The following is an 18,462-nucleotide window of genomic DNA, read 5'->3' as shown; positions in this document are numbered from 1 at the left end:
AGGGAGATAGTGTATTACAGTGGGAAAGAGCATGGGCCTCACACCTGGCAGACCTGGCTTCTGAGCCCTGCTCTATTAGTGGCAGCTTTGTGACAGTGGGCAGATTACTGCGCCTCTCCGAACCCGTTCTTCACTTATAAAAATGCTAGCACCCATATTACAGGGTTGTTGAAGATTACATAAGATAATGTTTGTGTAGTCTCTAACACATAATGAGTTAGTGATTATTATAAGTTTATTTTGGAACATGTTGGATTTGAGATGCTTGTGGAAGATCTGGTATAGATATTCTAGCAAGCATTTGCAGATACAGATTTGGTCACTCAGGAGGGACATAGGAAGAGGAGACAAAGATTTGAGGGTTATTTGTATATAGACAGAAATTGAAATTGTAAGCATGAATTAGGTAACTAGGAGAAAATATGAGAAATGACCACATATTTCTTTAAACTAATTTTTATTGAAGTATATAGTTGCTTTACAGTGTTGTGTTAGTTTCTGCTATACAGCAAAGTGAAGCAGTTATACATATACATATATCCACTCTTTTTTAGATTTCCTTCCCATTTAGGTCACCACAGAACAGTGAGTAGAGTTCCCTGTGCTATATAGTAGGTTCTCATTAGTTATCTGTTTTATATGTAGTAGTGTATATATGAGAAATGACCACAAATCTTTTATGGAAAAGGTTTGTTTCTTGATTCTGGAGTTTATAATACCCCATTGTTAGCCTCACTATGCAGCAAGCTTTTAAAAGTCTTTTAGGACAGGGCTTCCCAAACTTTCATGTCAATCCACCCATAGAAAATGATGCTGTTTATATGGCACTTTGGGATAAATAGACAATTATACTGGAAGCAGCTGGTCCAGGGCCTCTGGGATACCCAGGTCCCACCCAGCCACCCTGTGTGCTGTGGGGATCAATACCTGGGGCTCACCTATAAACCCAGTGTGACCCACTGATTGGGAAAGTTCAGTTTGTGAGACTAACATGGAGTCACGAAGCAGGCTGCCAAAAATGGAGACCAAGACAGAGAGAACAGATTTTGTGCCACCCAGAAGTGAGTTCAGACATGGTCTACCTTGGACAGAAATTGACGGTCAGAAAGCAAACAGATTCTGGGCCTAGAATAGCATAATCTTGCACCGGCCACACCACTGTGTAGGGTCTTTATTGTTGCTGTCATAGTAATGATCATTTTGGCTATGTTTTGACCTATGGATAATGCTTTGATGCTGTCCAACAGTTTATATTTTACAAAGCACTGTGGTTTGTCTTACAGATAACTCAGGCACAAACCCAACAGCACCACACTCTTAGCTGTTAAAAGGCTAACAGCAGGGATGTACCCATAACCAAATCCCCATTTTTCTGGCCTCCAGTTACCTTTTGGAATAGGTCTTCTTGTTAGTTGGGGCAACTTAGGCCTTTTCTGAAAGCATAGGCTTTAGAGTCAGGCATATCAGGGTTGGGATCTGGCTCTGCCATAATTAACTGTGTGACCTTGGGCAAGTTACTTAACCCCTCTGAGCCCCAATGTTGTCCTCTATAAAATGGAGATGATGCTGATAACCCCTTTCTCACGGGCTTCCTGTGAGAGGATGTGTATAACACTTAGCACAGGGTCTGGCACAAACAGAAGGCACTTAGCAAATGATAGCTACTGCTATCGTGTTGGCAGCTTCAGCTCATTCATACTGTTGCGTGTCTCTGCAGCACCAAGATGGTATTTTTTGTTCAAAATGAGCCTCCTCACCAGATCTTCAAAGGCCATGAGGTGGCAGTGATGCTCAAGAGTGAGCTGCGGAAGCAAAAGGCAGACTTTCTGATATTCAGAGCCCTGGAAATCAATACTGTCAGTGAGTAATTCTGGGAAGTCGGGAACGAGAGTCCACCCAGTGTCCACAGCTCACCTGTCAGTCCCTGCTGTCCTTGGGCTTCATTTCCTGTTCTCTGGGAACAAGGAGATAATCACTTTCCTCAACTACCATTTTTTTTTGAAAGAGTCTCGACTCGTTGCAGAGCTTCTTAACCTTCCATGGGCCCCTGAGGTAGCATTCAGAGGGGCTGTAAGTTTGAATGGGAAAAAAATTACATCTTTATTTTCACGAACCTCTAACTGAAATTTATTGTTTTCCTCAATCATGAAGGTAGGCAAGAAACTTCAGTTAGTATTAACAGAACATGTGACTTTAAGGCAATAGAAATCTCAGATAATTTTGTATCATACTACATAATGAAATAGCATTTTTACTCATCACCACTTCAAAATTATGACAGTTGTTAGACACACTTCTAGATCTTGTTACTTAATATTTTAATAAAGACATATTATTTTAAAGTTTTGTATTCTTAAATACTTCAAAAACATGTATAGTATAATTGCCTTCCTTTGTAATACTATGTGTTTTATTTTGGCAATTATTCAGAGAAGGGGGTCTGTGGGACATGAAAGATTAAGAACTGCTGATGTGGAGAAACAGCAAGGTAAAAACAATCTGGAGCCTTTCTAACTGCTCCAGTTTTATCCATGATGATAATAATGGGCACTGTGTCCAGCTATAACGGCTCTTGGGGCAGGTCTCCAGGAAATGTCATCACAGGCCATTGAGCAGGGGATCCCTTCGTATCTTCATGGGCACTGGAATTTGGTCAACCCCTGGCTCTGACTCCCATTGACTTTTTTCCCTTTCCTGCTACTTTCAGCATGCCAGTTGAACTGTTCTGACCATGGCCACTGTGATTCATTCACCAAACGCTGTATCTGTGACCCTTTTTGGATGGAGAATTTCATCAAGGTGCAGCTGAGGGATGGAGATAGCAACTGTGGTGAGTTTTCTGCTTGGAACTGTGCCAGCTGGTTTGGCGTTGAATGTGGCTCTGAGTTGAGTGGGTGGGTGTCGGTGTTTCCAAGGCAGATGAGCAAAAGCAAGGAGAAGAACTTTGCGTATTTTCTGTGTGCAGAGGACTTTTACTTCCTTCCTCCACACTCGCTCAAGGTTAGAGGAAAGCTCTGAAGCAGTTTTTTGTTTTTGTTTTTTTTGGCCTCGCAGCACAGCTTGCGGGATCTTAGTTGCCTAGTTCCCCGACCATGGATGGAACCTGGGCCCTGGCAGTGAAAGCGCCGAGTCCTAACCACTGGGATGCCAGGGAATTCCCCTGAAGCAGTTGTTTAAGAAGAAACAAGCTTAAATCAAACCAACTACAAAATGCAGCCTAAATCAGATGAGCTGCAAGGCCTCCTGTCTTTTTGGAGTGCCTACTCTGGCCCCATGGAAGCCCATAGGTTTCCATTCCCCCCTTTCCCTCTGTTAAAGCTCCTTACAACCTGCCCCACTGCCCCAGGGTCTCAGAGCACCAGCTAGAAAACAGGGGCAATTCATAAGGTTTAAAGTTTCAGCTGCCTTTAACTCCAAAGTCTCACCTTCCCTGGAGAGCCCCGGGGGCCTCCTTGTTTACAGAGCAAAGCCATCTCCTGCCCAAGGTGGGCAGCGCAGACCTCCCTTATAGCCTCTCTCTTCACTGCCCTAATATTTTGTTTCTCTTGGCAGAGTGGAGCGTGTTATATGTTATCATTGCTTCCTTTGTCATTGTTGTTGCCTTGGGAATCCTCTCCTGGACTGTAATCTGTTGTTGTAAGAGGTAAGATGGACTTTGCCTGGAAGTTTGTTCAGGCTTCTAATTATATATTTATTCATTAGAGAGGTATCTGGCACCTTCTACATTGAGGGCTCTGCGTCCTGGGTTTCTTCCCTTCCTGTCACTGTTACATGCCATGGCCCACCCACGGCATGCACAGAAAAGTTCTCCTTACCTCTGACACTCCTGAGGGCAGAAGCACACTCCTTTAGGCTGAGAGGCTGTCACTGCAGTGATTTGCCACCTGGAAAACGTGGCTGTGGCTGGAGTGGGAGTGGGAGGGCCTGGGGTGTGGACCTGGCTCTTATCTCTAGGGTGTGTGGCCTTTAATACTCCACACCTCAGCCTCACCACCTTAGCACATGGGTTCTTTTTTTTTTTAATTGGGGTATAGCTTTACATTGTTGTGTTAGTTTCTGCTGTACAGCAAAGTGTATCAGCTTTATGAATACATATACCCCCTCTTTTCTGGATTTCCTTCCTGTTTAGGTCACCACAGAGCATTAAGTAAAGTTCCCTGTGCTGTACAGCAGGTTCTCATTAGTTATCTATTTTATACATATTAGTGTGTATATGTCGATCCCAATCTCCCAGTTCATCCCACCACCCCTTTCCCCCCTTGGTGTCCATATGTTTGTTCTCTATATCTGTGTCTCTATTTCTGCCTTGCAAACAGGTTCATCTGTACCATTTTTCTAAATTCCACATATGTGCGTTAATATACGATATTTGTTTTTCTCTTTCTGACTTACCTCACTCTGTGTGACAGTCTCTGGGTCCATCCACATCTCTACAAATGACCCAGTTTGGTTCCTTTTTATGGCTGAGTAATATTCCATTGTATATATGTACCACATCTTCTTTATCCATTCATCTGTCGTTGGACATTTAGGTTGCTTCCATGACCTGGCTATTGTAAATAGTGCTGCAATGAACATTGGAGTACATGTGTCTTTTTGAATTATGGTTTTCTCAGGGTGTATGCCCAGGAGTGGGATTGCTGGGTCTTATGGTAATTCTAGTTTTAGTTTTTTAAGGAACCTCCATACTGTTCTCCATAGCGGCTGTATCGATTTACATTCCCACCTACAGTGCAAGCGGGTTCCCTTTTCGCCACACCCTCTCCAGCATTTATTGTTTGTAGATTTTTTGATGATGGCCATTCTGACTGGTGTGAGGTGATACCTCATTGTAGTTTTGATTTGCATTTCTCTAATAATTAGTGATGTTGAGCAGCTTTTCATGTGCCTCTTGGCCATCTGTATGTCTTCTTTGGAGAAATGTCTATTTAGGTCTTCTGTCCATTTTTTTGATTGGGTTGTTTGTTTTTTTGATATTGAGCTGCATGAGCTGTTTGTATATTTTGGGGATTAATCCTTCGTCCGTTGCTCCATTTGCAAATATTTTCTCCCATTCTGAGGGTTGTCTTTTCGTCTTGTTTATGGTTTCCTTTGCTGTGCAAAAGCTTTGAAGTTTCATTAGGTCCCATCTGTTTATTTTTGTTTTTATTTTCATTACTTTAGGAGGTGGGTCAAAAAAGATCTTGCTGTGATTTATGTCAAAGAGTGTTCTTCCTATGTTTTCCTCTAAGAGTTTTATAGTGTCTGGTCTTACCTTTAGGTCTTTAATCCATTTTGAGTTTATTTTTGTGTATGATGTTAGGGAGTGTTCTGATTTCATTCTTTTACGTGTAGCTGTAGCACATGGGTTCTTAATTTGTCTGCCTCCCTTTCAGTTTGGGATTCTCGCGTGTACATGTTTTTACATAATTGTAGACTTAGGTTAGTCATGATTAAGTCTTTCATTTAGTTTTTTAATTTAATTTAGTTTTTTTTTTATTTAGGTTTTTTCATTTAGTCTTCCTATCTAGTCTTACAATATTTAATGGTAACATTTATTATGTTTTTAATTATTAATAAAAGGTATCATTTCTATGTTTACTGTGTACCAAGCAAAAATGTATAAAATGTGTATAACATTTTATAAATTTATTTATTTATATTTATTTTTGGCTGTGTTTCGTCTTTGTTTCCGTGCGAGGTCTTTCTCCAGTTGCGGTGAGCGGGGGCCACTCTTCATCGCAGTGCACGGGCTTCTCACCGTTGCGGCCTCTCCCGTTGCGGAGCACAGGCTCCAGACGCGCAGGCTCAGTAGTTGTGGCTCACGGGCCTAGTCACTCCGCGGCATGTGGGATCCTCCCAGACCAGGGCTCGAACCTGTGTCCCCTCATTGGCAGGCAGACTCTCAACCACTGCGCCACCAGGGAAGCCCCTGTATAACATTTTATACATTTTATAGGTAATATCTTTTTTAATATGCATAACAACCTTTTCTCAGGAAAATGACATTTTCCATGGACACACAGTCAATAAATGGCAGAACTGAGATTCAACCTGCAATATAATCTCACAATAAAACTTAGAAAATTAAAAGAATTTTTAAAAATTCCCACCAGCCTAAGACAACCACCATTAACAACGTTTTGCTGGTTTAATGCTTTCCTCCACTCTCTACCCTTCAAGCATAGGAGTGTCATTTTATTTACATTTTTAACCCATCTATCCTTCCTTCATTGCCACTGTGGAGTGGTGAGTCCATGATAAAATGATAATGTTTCCTTTACCTTTTCCCAAATTGGTGAGGACTATTTGAATAACAAATCACAGTTGCTACCTTTCCCAGCTGAGAAACAAGGAGAAACAGCCCTTCCGTTAAGCAGCATCCCCCAAGACAGGGCTCTGCCTGCAGTCTGGCTGCCACCCTGTGGTGGGCTACCTGAACCTCACACAGAACCTCTTTCCTGAGCAGGGGATTGTGTTTTTCAGGCAAAAAGGAAAACCTAAGAGGAAGAGCAAGTACAGGATCCTGGATGCCACGGATCAGGAAAGCCTGGAACTGAAGCCAACCTCCCGAGCAGGTAGTGGCCCCGGGAACTGGGAACCGGGGGCGTCTAGATTGGTGCACTCTCCCTGAAGAGCCACCACCATCACCAGTCCCTCCTAAATGTGTTTTTGCTGGCAGCTCTTTGTGCTGGAAAAGCATCTTGTCCCCTCCCTGATGAGGGCTCAGGGTCGGCTTTGCCCTGTTGGGGCAGAAGCTGCCCACTGGACAAGCTCGGTCTCCAGGGCTCACTTCTTAGTGGTCCTTTGACTGTGCCGAGGGGCTCAGCTTCTTGCTTTCCTTTGTCTGCTCGTTCCCCTCAGGGTTCCTGCCTGGAGTTGAGCTTTTCAAGCTGCCGCTGTAGTCGGGCTCAGGGACCTTGGTCTTTTATTCCTGATCAGTCTGTCCTTTCTGGGCAGACAAGGTGAGGCCATGAAGAGATCAAAGCCAGTGTCTGCCAGCTGGCCTCCTTGCCAGCCAGCCATCCTCTCCCATCTTCCTCTCTCCAGTACTTGTCAGGTAGATCCACAGGCTCCATCACTGTCTTAGAGCAGGTGGAGGGCAGCTCCCCTGCTGGCTCCAGGTGCACTGGGCTCATCTGTCAAAGAATTTCCAGCTGCACAAGCACTAAGACGGCTTTCAGTGATGGGGCTCGGAGGGCCAGGGTGGGTAGAGGGCCCTCCGTCCTTGTCTGGACTAGGTCATTGGTGAGGTTCCCATTCATCATGGATGCCACAGGACAGGCCTCATCTCTTTATGGGAGCTGGACTCTATATAGAGCTATTCCTGAACACTCTGCAAGTAGAACTGTTTTTATACAAAGTATTTATTAAACGTCTCTCATACTTAAAGCTTCGTATTAGGAGAGGCTGTAAGGGGACCATAGAGAGTTCTAAACCATAGGCTCTGCCCTCAGAATTTCACTGTAGCGAGGGAGAAGACGTATGAGAAGAGAATAAGTGCTCATAGGCAGTCTGGGCTCTGTCAGCACCCAGGCAGCTTGGTTAGGGAACACTGTGGGGCGGTGCCTGGAGGCTGGGGCCTAGCGAACCACAGACGTGCAGCCAGAGCGCCACACAGGATACTGAGGATGAGGCCTCGAGGGGAGAACGTTGCACAGCACCGTCCGCAAGGTAGCCAAGGTTGTGATCATGTTGCTCTGGCAAGGCTTTTCCACTCCTTGAAGTCATTCGCGACTTACTTTTGGTCGGGTAGACATGGCCTTGGTGAGCTTACGTCACTGTGCTTTTCTGAGATCCTCCTCCTTGCTGATATCTCTCTTTTCTAAACAAATTTTGTTGGTTCATATTTCTGTCCAGAAAGCACTTTCTCATCCTTCCCTTAACCTGCCAATCAAAGTCGTGCTTATCTTTCTCCCACATGTGTACCAGGCCCTATGCCAGATACTGGTTATATTACAGTGAACTAAACAGAAAGACGTTGCTCTTGTGTAGCTTATGTCAGGCCGACATTAAACAAACAAATTCACAAATATACAAAATGTGATAATGGAAGGTCTTTGTAAAGAATATCACTTAAGCTGAGACCCAAGGGACGACGAGAAGGAGAGTAAGGCACGTGAAGGCTCTGGGAAATAGGATTGCAGGCAAAGCTGGTGAAGGCGCAGCTGCTGGAATGAGGAGAGGGCATTTGAATAAGACATGGTGAGCATGGGGTGAGTGGCACAAGGCTGGACAGGTGAGCAGGGACCTTGCTGTGGGTTCCTTCTAAGAGCAATGGGGAGCCATGGGTAGTTGTTTTAAGGAGGTGCATGGTGCAGTTGGATTTACATTTTAAAAAGACAACTGTGGCTGCTATGTGAAGGAATTGGAGAGGCAAAAGTGGGTGAGAGGAGATTAGATAGAATGCCCTTATGGTGGAGAGATGATGAGATGGAGAGAGGCAGATGGGTTCCAGGTACATTTTGGGGGAAGGCTTACTGAGGTTCATGATATGTTTTCCAAGCGGTGGTGAGAGAAAAGGAGAAGTAAAGGATGGTGCCCAAGCCTCTTCTCTGAGCATCTGTGGATTGGGTGGTTTTATTGCCCTAGATGCAAAAGACTGCAGGAGAAGCACTAGAGAAGATCATTTGGTTTAGAACAGTTATGAATGGGGTTGAGGAAATGAGGCTGGAGGATGAAATTATGGGGAGTTTTGAACATCAGCCTAAGGAGTTAAGCATTTATTCTGATGGTGATGAGAAGTGACATCTTGAAAATGCTGGCATAGTAAAATTAGTCTAGTGACAACATTTCATTCATTGAAGAGATTACAGGTGGAGGCCAGCAAGGAGATTCTTGCGATGGTCCGAGGAGGGATGATGATGGCTCAGACAGCTTGGTATCAGTGGGATGGAGGGACAGGAAAGGTCCAGGCTGCCTTCTGACATGAGAGACAGGGACTGATAGCCCTGACGACAGAATTAGGACAGTCGTTGCAGTTTGGGTAAGAGAAGACGAATTAAATTGAACTCAGCAGAACAGGACTGGGTAGGAATCTTCTGTATGCTGGTGACGGTCGGCTCCGCAAAAGTAGATCACATCCCTTCTGGGGAGAGTGTCGAGGGACAAAAGAAGAGTCCAGGGCTAAGGAGCTGAGGTGAGGGAGGAGGGCTGTCACCAGGGAGCAGTCAGCATGTTTGCTGCTGCAGAAGAAAAGGGTAAGAATTGTTGATGACGGCAGTGACGACACTGGAGAAGTTTCTGGTCACCTAAAGAACTGGAGTAGATGGTGAGTGATACATGGCAGAAGTCAAAGTGCAGTTTATTTAGGAAGTACGTAGGTGGTGAGACAATGGAGGCCCTAAATATTTAAAAGTCCTTTTCGAAGTTGAGCAAGTAAGTGGAGATTCAGGACAGGGTGGATGGGGTTCAGGAGCACGTTGTGGGCAGAGGTGCAGAAGATAGAGGTGAGGTTCCTGCGCAGGAAGGAGGGAGTAGTGGGTAAAGGACTTAAGATGCTTGCTGGGTGACGGCAGGATGGGAAGGCAGACTTGTGGGGGAAGGGAGGGAGCGGGGAGGGCTGCAGGTGGCCAGCTGCTCCCAGGTAACCAAGATGAGACTAGATGAGGGTCGGCAGACCCTTCTGTGCGCGATGTCCACACGAGGAGGCGGTGAGAGTCGCCTTGCATCTGGTGTGAGTCTGACCAGGCCAGAAGTCCCGGCTGTTGTTCTGGGCTCTGCAGTGGATTAGTGGGTGCAACCCAGAGCAGAGTCACTAGTAGGATGAGGAGAATGGGATTCAGGACCAAGCTGTATAAGGTCTGGAACTGAAGAAGTTCAGCTGGAAGAAGAGTGAATTTAGTGGAGCGTGACGTGTGTGGAAGTGAGCTGAAACGGATGCTGCTGGGAGGAAGAGGAACTGGAAGTGGCGTGGGCCCACCTGAGTGAGCTCGGAGCCACTGGCACCAAAGACCAGCAGGCAGAGTGGGACAGATGCCCACCCTCAGGAGACGTGGTTTACATTCAGCAGTTGTGGTTTTTGGTTTGGTTTGGTTTTGCTATTCTGTTGACTTTTTTTCAAGACTTTCTATTGAAGTCTATTAGATTGAACCATAGAAGATTACTGATAATTGACTTTTGACCTATAAAAATAGCAGTTTTCTGTGATTCAGTCTAATGTGTACAGAAAATCATAAGCACATTTCATAAGTGAATGTACCCATGTAATCAGCCCCCCAGAAGCGCCCCGTTTGTGCTTCTTTCCAGTCACTGCCTCCCCCCAATTTACTTCTAGTATCTTGGAGTAGTTTATATAAATGGAATCATTGGGCTTGGCGCCTGTCCCTCAACATTACATTTAGAACATCCATCCATGTTGTTAGGTAGAGCAATAGTTCGTTCATTCCCATTGCCGAGTAATTTTCTTTGTAGGAATATATTTATTTGTCAGGTATACTGTTGATGGGCAGTTGAGTTCTTTCCATTTTGGGCTATGATGGGGAGTGCTGCTATAAACGTTCTTGCCCATGTCCTTTGGTGGACCTGTGCATGGATTTCTGTTAGGTGTAGACCTAGGAATGGGATTGCTGAGTCAGAGGAGATGTATGAGTTCAGCACCCACTGATATAACCAGCTTCCCAGCTTGTATTGCTTAGTGGATGAATCCCACTCAGTTCTTCAAGCAGAGCAGGAGCTAGAGGTAGGAGGGCCCGGGTGAGTGCTGTGTACTTTGGAGCCAGCAACACGTCCCCCCTCAGTCTCCTGTCCTCCACACCTATGGCCCAGAAGGGCTATAGGGAACAAGGGAAGCTTCAAGTGCTTGGATGCTGGAGGAGAAAGCCCCCAAAGGGTATTTCATCTATAGGGGCAAAACAGAGGTTTTGAGAACCTTGACGCTCCCCTGGTCTTGACGCTTCTTATGTTGCCACTGTCCCCTACCACATTGGAAAAGCCTGGGAAGCTGGTGTTCTTCTCTGGCCCTGCTGCTCTGCCGTCCTGAGAATCAGTGGGAGTTGTGTCCCAGAACTGTGCCCCTGAGATGGACAAGCTGGGCCCCAGAGCACACTGCACAGATGACCAGCACACGGGCAAGGTCTGTGGGGCTGTGGTTCCCGAGTGACAGGTGCAGTCAGAGTCTAGATGCCCTCATCTTTCACAGCCTGAAGTCATGTCTGACCAGGAAAGGGCAGAATGCCTGAGAATCATCCCAGGACCTTCTTTCAGTGTTTATTGGGGATCTGGATGGGACCAGGGGGAGGGAGAGTGATTGTTGGAGGATGAGGGTTCAAACACAGCTCACCTGACTCACCTTTTCTTTTTTTTAATTTATTTATTTTTATTTTATTTATTTATTTATTTTGGGCTGTGTTGGGTCTTCGTTGCTGCGTGCAGGCTTTTCTCTGGTTGCAGTGAGCGAGGGCTACTCTTCGTTGCGGAGCACGGGCTCTAGGCGCGTGGGCTTCAGTAGTTGTGGCTCAGGGGCTCCAGGGCGCAGGCTCAGTAGTTGTGGCTCACGGGCTTAGTTGCTCCACAGCATGTGGGATCTCCCCAGACCAGGGCTCAAACCCGTGTCCCTTGCATTGGCAGGAGGGTTCTCAACCACTGTGCCACCAGGGAAACCCTGGTCCCCTTTTTAAGAAAGGAGGTAGGTTAGGTCCTGGGGGTGGGCAATGCCAGGCCCAGAACACTGCCAAGCTGGGTTCTTGATGTTGGCAATTCCCACTTCTAGTTCTGCTGTCTCAGCCTACCTTTTGCTTACTCTGGAGTAGTATTTGTACCAGCCAGAGGGCAGCCATCTTGCTGTTGGATGGGATCTGCCCTAAAGCTATTACCAGACCTCGTGGTATGGTCTGGCCTCTGCAGCCATAAGGATGAGTAGTGAAGGTAACTACAGTGACTTATAGAATCTCAGGCATCTTGGGACTTCCCTGGTGGCGCAGTGGGTAAGAATCCGCCTGCCAATGCAGGGGACACGGGTTCGAGCCCTGGTCCGGGAAGATCCCACATGCCACGGAACAACTAAGCCCGTGTGCCACAACTACTGAGCCCGTGAGCCACAACTACTGAAGCCCACACGCCTAGAGCCCATGCTCTGCAACAAGAGAAGCCACCACAATGAGAAGCCCACTCACCGCAACGAAGAGTAGCCCCTGCTCACCACAACTAGAGAAAGCCCGTACACAGCAACGAAGACCCAGCACAGCCAAAAATAAATATAAAAAAATAAATAAATTTATTAAAAAAAAAAAAATCTCAGGCGTCTTTTCTGACCTCAGGTGCTTCTTATGGGTCCTCGTTTGTGTGTTCTGACCAGCTGACGGCTTGGGACAGTCCCTGCTTCAGTCAGGCTCTGCAGCAGAGGCCTCTCTGGGCCACATGCCTGCTCTCCCACCCCTTGTACCCTCTCAGCGAAGCCAGAGTAAACGTCTACGTAGAATGAAATTGTGTCCTCACTCAGTGTCAGCACCTCTGGCAGGCACTTTACATCCATACTGAGCCAGGGTACAGTGACAAAGCTCATTCTCTAGAGCCTAGGTTCTTGTTCCTTGTATTTCCTGCCCCCCACAGAACTCCACCCTCTGTGTAAAGGGAGATGATAAAACATTCTACATTTAAAAGAGAGAGAAAAGAGAATGTCGTTGGGTGGCACTAACCAAAGCTAATAGATGCTGAAAATAAAGAATCCCCGTTGGAACCTGATCAGTCGCTCTCCGAGGCTTCCCTGATGGACTGTTCCGTGTAGCCAGGGCTGGGAGGACTTGGGAAGCCTCCTTTTCAGGAGAGGGGACCGTGACTGTCCCTGCCCCTCGGCTCCTCTTCAGGCTGGGAGGAGGGTGCAGGATGTGGCTCAAGGAAGAGAAGATTTGTGCTCCTGACGCTGGGTTCCTTGACTCCCTTGCAGGTGTCAAACATAAAGGCCCAATGCTGAGCAGCAGCCTGATGCACTCGGAGTCGGAGCTGGACAGTGACGACGCCATCTTCACATGGCCGGACCGAGAGAAGGGCAAGCTCCTGCATGGTCAGAACGGCTCCGTGCCCAACGGGCAGACCCCGCTTAAGGCCAGGAGCCCACGGGAGGAGATCTTGTAGCCACCTGGTCTGTCTCCTCAGGTGAGGGGTTGGCAGTGCTAGGGTGCAGAGCATTGCCAGGCTGGTTCTCATACCTCCCATGTCTGAGGGCAGCTGTTCTCCCAGCGTCTGCTGGTCACTCCACCCTAATACCCTCAACTAGAGCTGCTGGTACTTGAATCCAGAGACATTCTCCGGGAACCCCTGAATGAAGCTGTGAATGAAGAGGTTTCCTCTTTAAACCCGTCTGGTAGGTCCCACAAAATGTCCTCACCTCAGGGCCTCCTTTTTTGGAACCCCTCCTCTGTTCCGAGGATGGACACTGCCAGCTCCTGGCCTCCTCTCCAGCTCTTTGTTGGCAGGGTGGCTGCTTCCGGGGCATCTGCACAGCGAGGCCTGGCTGTGTCCTCCACACCTGGGTACAGGACCAAGCGCCGCCAGCCCCGGGCTCCAGAAGCCCGCCTGCAGGCATGTTCTTTGTTCTCGTCTTTGGGACTGAGTGCGCCCTCTTGCTGGGCCCAGAGGAGGTGGTGCCCCCTCCTCACCACCGCTGCTGGGCTAGGGGAGGGCTGGCTGTTTCAGGAATGCAGAGGGGCCCCTCAGGCTGCTGGGCGGTTGTGTCGGAGTAGCCGGGCTGGACCCAGACTGCCACCCTCTTCCTCCTGACCACCCCGGCTGCTTCAGGGATCGGGCCACCACTCCCTGTGCCCAGAGGAGATAGCCACCAACAGACTGGAATGTTACGGCATGAGAGTGCACGTGTGTGACTGTCCCACGGCGGTCTCCTCTGTGTCTGTCTGTCTGAGTGTCTTCTCTGTGTCCCTTGCCTATGTGTGTGTGTGTGTGTGTGTGTGTGTGTTAGAGTGTGTGTGCATCAACTCCTCCTAGGGCTCTTGGCTACTCATAAGGCAACCTTGACCTGGAAAGACTTTCAGCTTCATGGAACAGAAACTTCCTGAATCCCTCCGGCCCTGTCACTGGTTCCTCAGCCACGGTTTCTGGGTGTTGAGGAATGGGAGCTTTGGGGGAGTGGCTTTTTAAAAAGAAACTTACAGTTTATACTACTGCACTACAGTCTGTTGTGAGATGATTAAACATGCTATTTAATTGTACGTGTGCCTGCTGGGTGTGCTGCTTTGTGCTCCATTGCTGGCCTGTACCACGGGTCCAGGCACCTGTATGTCCCTGTGACATGATGGCCTCCGGCAGGGAAGTCATGGGCCTGGCATCAGCATGTGTGGTGCTGGGACCCTACCTCAGTGGCTGCTGATGGAGGAGTCACCGCCCTGGCCCCTGCTGGCCAGCTGCTCCTGTGGCTTTTAGGGAGGGGAGTTTTCTGTCCTTCCTTCAACCTTTTGTGAACACAAGATTGATGCATATACACACAAACACCAACACCCCCTCTCACCCTTACCCTTACCCCGTGAACAAGCTGGGGATACAGCGTGTCCCAGTGCCCAGGTTGGCCTTTAGGGGCCCTGCCCTTCTTTTTTTGGGTTTCCAAAGCAGTAGGGCTTGGCCCCGTGCCCCCAGAACACTGTGCAGTGTTGGAGGAACAGCTTGCTGAGCCTGTGGGATAGAAGGAGGGCTGCTGTTCAGTCTTGGACTCCCAGGAAAGGGAGGGGAGAGAAGGACCTTGGAACTCATTCTTTCCCCAAGGCCCTGTGCACAAAAACCAGCTGAGGGTGGGCGGTATTGGTTCTGTTTTTACAGCAACAGAAACGAGGCATACAAGAAGTAACTCGGTCCACACACCGTAAATGACAGAATTAGAACTCAGGCCCAGCAGAGCCTGTGCCTGGTCTGGATCAAAATCACCTTTAAAAATGGGTTGCTCGGCCCCACCACTGTGTTTCTGATTGAGTAGGACTGGGATGAAACATGAGAATTTGCCCTTCTGATAAGTTCCCAGAGATGCTCTTCTCTTGGTCTGGGGACCACACTTTGAGAACCGCTGGTCTAGAAGTGCACGTTCAGTGTGTCATGAATAGGAGGCGGCAGCTGACCCGTCCTGAGCGAGGGTGAAGGAAGCTCAGAGGAGTGGGAGCTTGAATCTGCCCGGGGTGCGCTGTGGGCCAGGGATGCGTGTTTTCTCAGGTGTGCAGGCCAGACTGCCCAGGAGCAGCTGGTGGGCAGGCGGTCAGGACTTAGTGAGGTTGGTGTATTGGAAGAACTTTGAAGGATCCATGAAGGAGCTACAGGACTTGATAACTTACTGGCTTTGTATGTTTTTCCTGTGTTCTTTGGGCCTCATTCCTGTATCTCTCAGTCAGCCACAGCTCTTTGAAGGATATATTTTTATCTCTGTCTCAGAGATGAATAAAATAATTTTTCATCCCCTACTCCTCCCACCAAAAAAAGGGACAAAACCCAGAAACCAGTGCTGCTTTCCTGGCTTGGGGTCTTGCATCGAGAAGACTGCCATGCCCCTATTCTTGCCTGGCTCATGAAAGAGCCAGAAATCCTTGGGCTTGCTTAGGGAGAGCTAGGCTACTTCCATATAACCCTGTCACCCCAAAGGAACCCTTCTGAAATAATCCTGAATTTCAGGAGCCTGGGAGCCCCTGCCTTGACCAAACTTAGCTAAACAAACACTCCTCCACCCTCAGAGGCCTCCATCTTTCATTTTCTAGAATGGCCAGAGGGAAGGCCAATAGAGGGCATCCTCGCATTTCTTGAAGCCCACAGGTACTATGTGTGGAGAGGAGACTTAGTCACCAGGAAGCAACACTCAGAGAAAACCCCTCAGGCTGGAAGGCTGCAGCACTGGCCTTCCTTCTGAGGGAGCAAAGGTGGGGGAGACTCTGAATCTTGTTCTTCCAGCTTCCCTTTGGCCTGTCTGATCAGTGAAAGGAGCCGGCACAGGTGGTCACACACACTGAGAGCTGTTCTCTGAAAACAAGCAGGTATGGAAAGAAGGTGCGTGCAGTCAGGAGCCAGGAGCCCCTGGGAAGGAGGGTTTGAGGAGCGTGGATCAGGCCCTTGACTCCTTTGTGGAGTTTGTGTTGAGGTTTAAAGGTCCCTATTTAGTCTCTGGTCAAACCCAGGCCACCGGGCTTCCCTGGTGGCACATTGGTTAAGAATCCGCCTGCCAATGCAGGGGACACGAGTTCGAGCCCTGGTCTGGGAAGAGCCCACATGCCGCGGAGCAACTAAGCCCGTGAGCCACAACTACTGAAGCCTATGCGCCTAGAGCCCGTGCTCCGCAACAATAGAAGCCACCGCAATGAGAAGCCCGCGCACCGCAACGAAGAGTAGCCCCCGCTCGCCACAACTAGAGAAAGCCCGCACGCAGCAACAAAGACCCAACGCAGCCAAAATAAATAAATAAAATTAAAAAATTAAAAAACCCAGGCCACCATTGTAACCCTCCAGTTTGTGGTTGGTGCTGGTGGGGCCTACTTAATATCCAGGATTTCCAGTGCCAGGGCTGGGGCTGTCCACTCTCGTGCCTCCCCACAAAGGCCCAGGTGGGATGTGTGCCTCTGTGTCCAAGTGCTGCCGAACAGGTAAATTCCCCCACCCCGGGGGCCTCTCTGAGTTGCTGGGGTTTGACATTGGAGGGTATTGATCAGGCTTTTTTGGTCACAAGGAAGAAAATAAAAGTTACCATTCATGGGAAGGCCAGCCTTCTGTCCAGTTCTCAGTGCAGATACAAAACGCTGGCTGGAAGGTTATTGCCGTGCCCTAGTCTCACCTTCTGAGCTACGCTCTAGGTCCCCGTCCCCACTTCTTTTTTTTTTTCTTTTTTCCACTTTTTTTTAAATCAGTTATCAATTTTGTACACATCAGTGTACACATGTCAATCCCAATCGCCCAATTTAGCACACCACCATCCCCACCCCACCGTGGTTTTACCCCCTTGGTGTCCATATGTTTGTTCTCTACATCTGTGTCTCAACTTCTGCCCTGCAAACCGGTTCATCTGTACCATTTTTCTAGGTTCCACATACATGCATTAATATACGATATTTGTTTTTCTCTTTCTGACTTACTTCACTCTGTATGACAGTCTCTAGATCCATCCACATCTCAACAAATGACTCAATTTTGTTCCTTTTTTTTTTATAAATTTATTTATTTATTTATTTATTTCTTGGGTCTCCGTTTCTGTGTGAGGGCCCTCTCCAGTTACGGCGAGCGGGGGTCACTCTTCATCGCGGTGCGCGGGCCTCTCACTGTCGCGGCCTCTCCCGTTGCGGAGCACAGGCTCCAGACGCGCAGGCTCAGTAGTTGTGGCTCACGGGCCTAGTTGCTCCGCGGCATGTGGGATCTTCCCGGACCGGGGCACGAACCCATGTCCCCTGCATTGGCAGGCGGATTCTCAACCACTGCGCCACCAGGGAAGCCCTCAATTTTGTTCCTTTTTATGGCTGAGTAATATTCCATTGCATATATGTACCTCAACTTCTTTATCCATTCGTCTGTCGATGGGCATTTAGGTTGCTTCCATGACCTGGCTATTGTAAATAGTGCTGCAATGAACATTGGGGTGCATGTGTCTTTTTGAATTACGGTTTTCTCTGGGTATATGCCCAGTAGTGGGATTGCTGGGTCATATGGTAACTCTATTTTTAGTTTTTTAAGGAACCTCCATATTCTCCATAGTGGCTGTATCAATTTACATTCCCACCAACAGTGCAAGAGGGTTCCCTTTTCTCCACACCCTCTCCAGCATTTGTTGTTTGTAGATTTTCTAATGATGCCCATTCTAACTGGTGTGAGGTGATACCTCATTGTAGTTTTGATTTGCATTTCTCTAATAATTAGTGATGTTGAGCATCTTTTCATGTGCTTCTTGGCCATCTGTTTGTCTTCTTTGGAGAAATGTCTATTTAGGTCTTCTGCCCATTTTTGGATTGGGTTGTTTGTTTCTTTAATATTGAGCTGAATGAGCTGTTCATATATTTTGGAGATTAATCCTTTGTCCGTTGATTCGTTTGCAAATATTTTCTCCCATTCTGAGGGTTGTCTTTTCGTCTTGTTTATGGTTTCCTTTGCTGTGCAAAAGCTTTGAAGTTTCATTAGGTCCCATTTGTTTATTTTTGTTTTTATTTCCATTACTCTAGGAGGTGGATCAAAAAAGATCTTGCTGTGATTTATGTCAAAGAGTGTTCTTCCTATGTTTTCCTCTAAGAGTTTTATAGTGTCTGGTCTTACATTTAGGTCTTGAATCCATTCTGAGTTTATTTTTGTGTATGGTGTTAGGGAGTGTTCTAATTTCATTCTTTTACATGTAGCTGTCCAGTTTTCCCAGCACCACTTATTGAAGAGACTGTCTTTTCTCCATTGTATATCTTTGCCTCCTTTGTCATAGATTAGTTGACCATAGGTGTGTGGGTTTATCTCTGGGCTTTCTATCTTGTTCCATTGATCTATGTTTCTATTTTTGTGCCAGTACCATATTGTCTTGATTACTGTAGCTTTGTAGTA

The 18,462-nt window shown here is 47.5% G+C and overlaps 1 protein-coding gene across 5 annotated transcripts in view; it reads left to right on the top strand.

Moving 5' to 3' along the window:
* Window positions 1-14,141, top strand: part of KIAA0319L (KIAA0319 like) — a 107,516-nt gene extending 93,375 nt beyond the window's left edge. For 4 of the 5 annotated variants that reach the window (XM_007182501.2, XM_007182502.2, XM_007182500.2 and 1 more), the window contains exons 17-21: window positions 1,718-1,860; window positions 2,708-2,830; window positions 3,553-3,643; window positions 6,466-6,557; window positions 12,863-14,141. In XM_007182501.2, coding sequence (XP_007182563.2) covers window positions 1,718-1,860; window positions 2,708-2,830; window positions 3,553-3,643; window positions 6,466-6,557; window positions 12,863-13,050 — 637 coding nt within the window. In that variant the 3' untranslated portion in view covers window positions 13,051-14,141. Of the gene's footprint in view, window positions 1-1,717; window positions 1,861-2,707; window positions 2,831-3,552; window positions 3,644-6,465; window positions 6,558-12,862 lie in introns of those variants that run through there. The other variant, XR_009008643.1, reaches the window with a different exon arrangement.
* Window positions 14,142-18,462: the final 4,321 nt, after the last annotated feature.

This window comes from Balaenoptera acutorostrata, chromosome 1 (assembly GCF_949987535.1).
Source record: "Balaenoptera acutorostrata chromosome 1, mBalAcu1.1, whole genome shotgun sequence".
NCBI classification, from domain to species: domain Eukaryota; kingdom Metazoa; phylum Chordata; class Mammalia; order Artiodactyla; family Balaenopteridae; genus Balaenoptera; species Balaenoptera acutorostrata.
The sequence above is the reverse complement of the archived record's forward strand: the minus strand, read 5'-3'. Positions and strand labels throughout refer to the sequence as shown.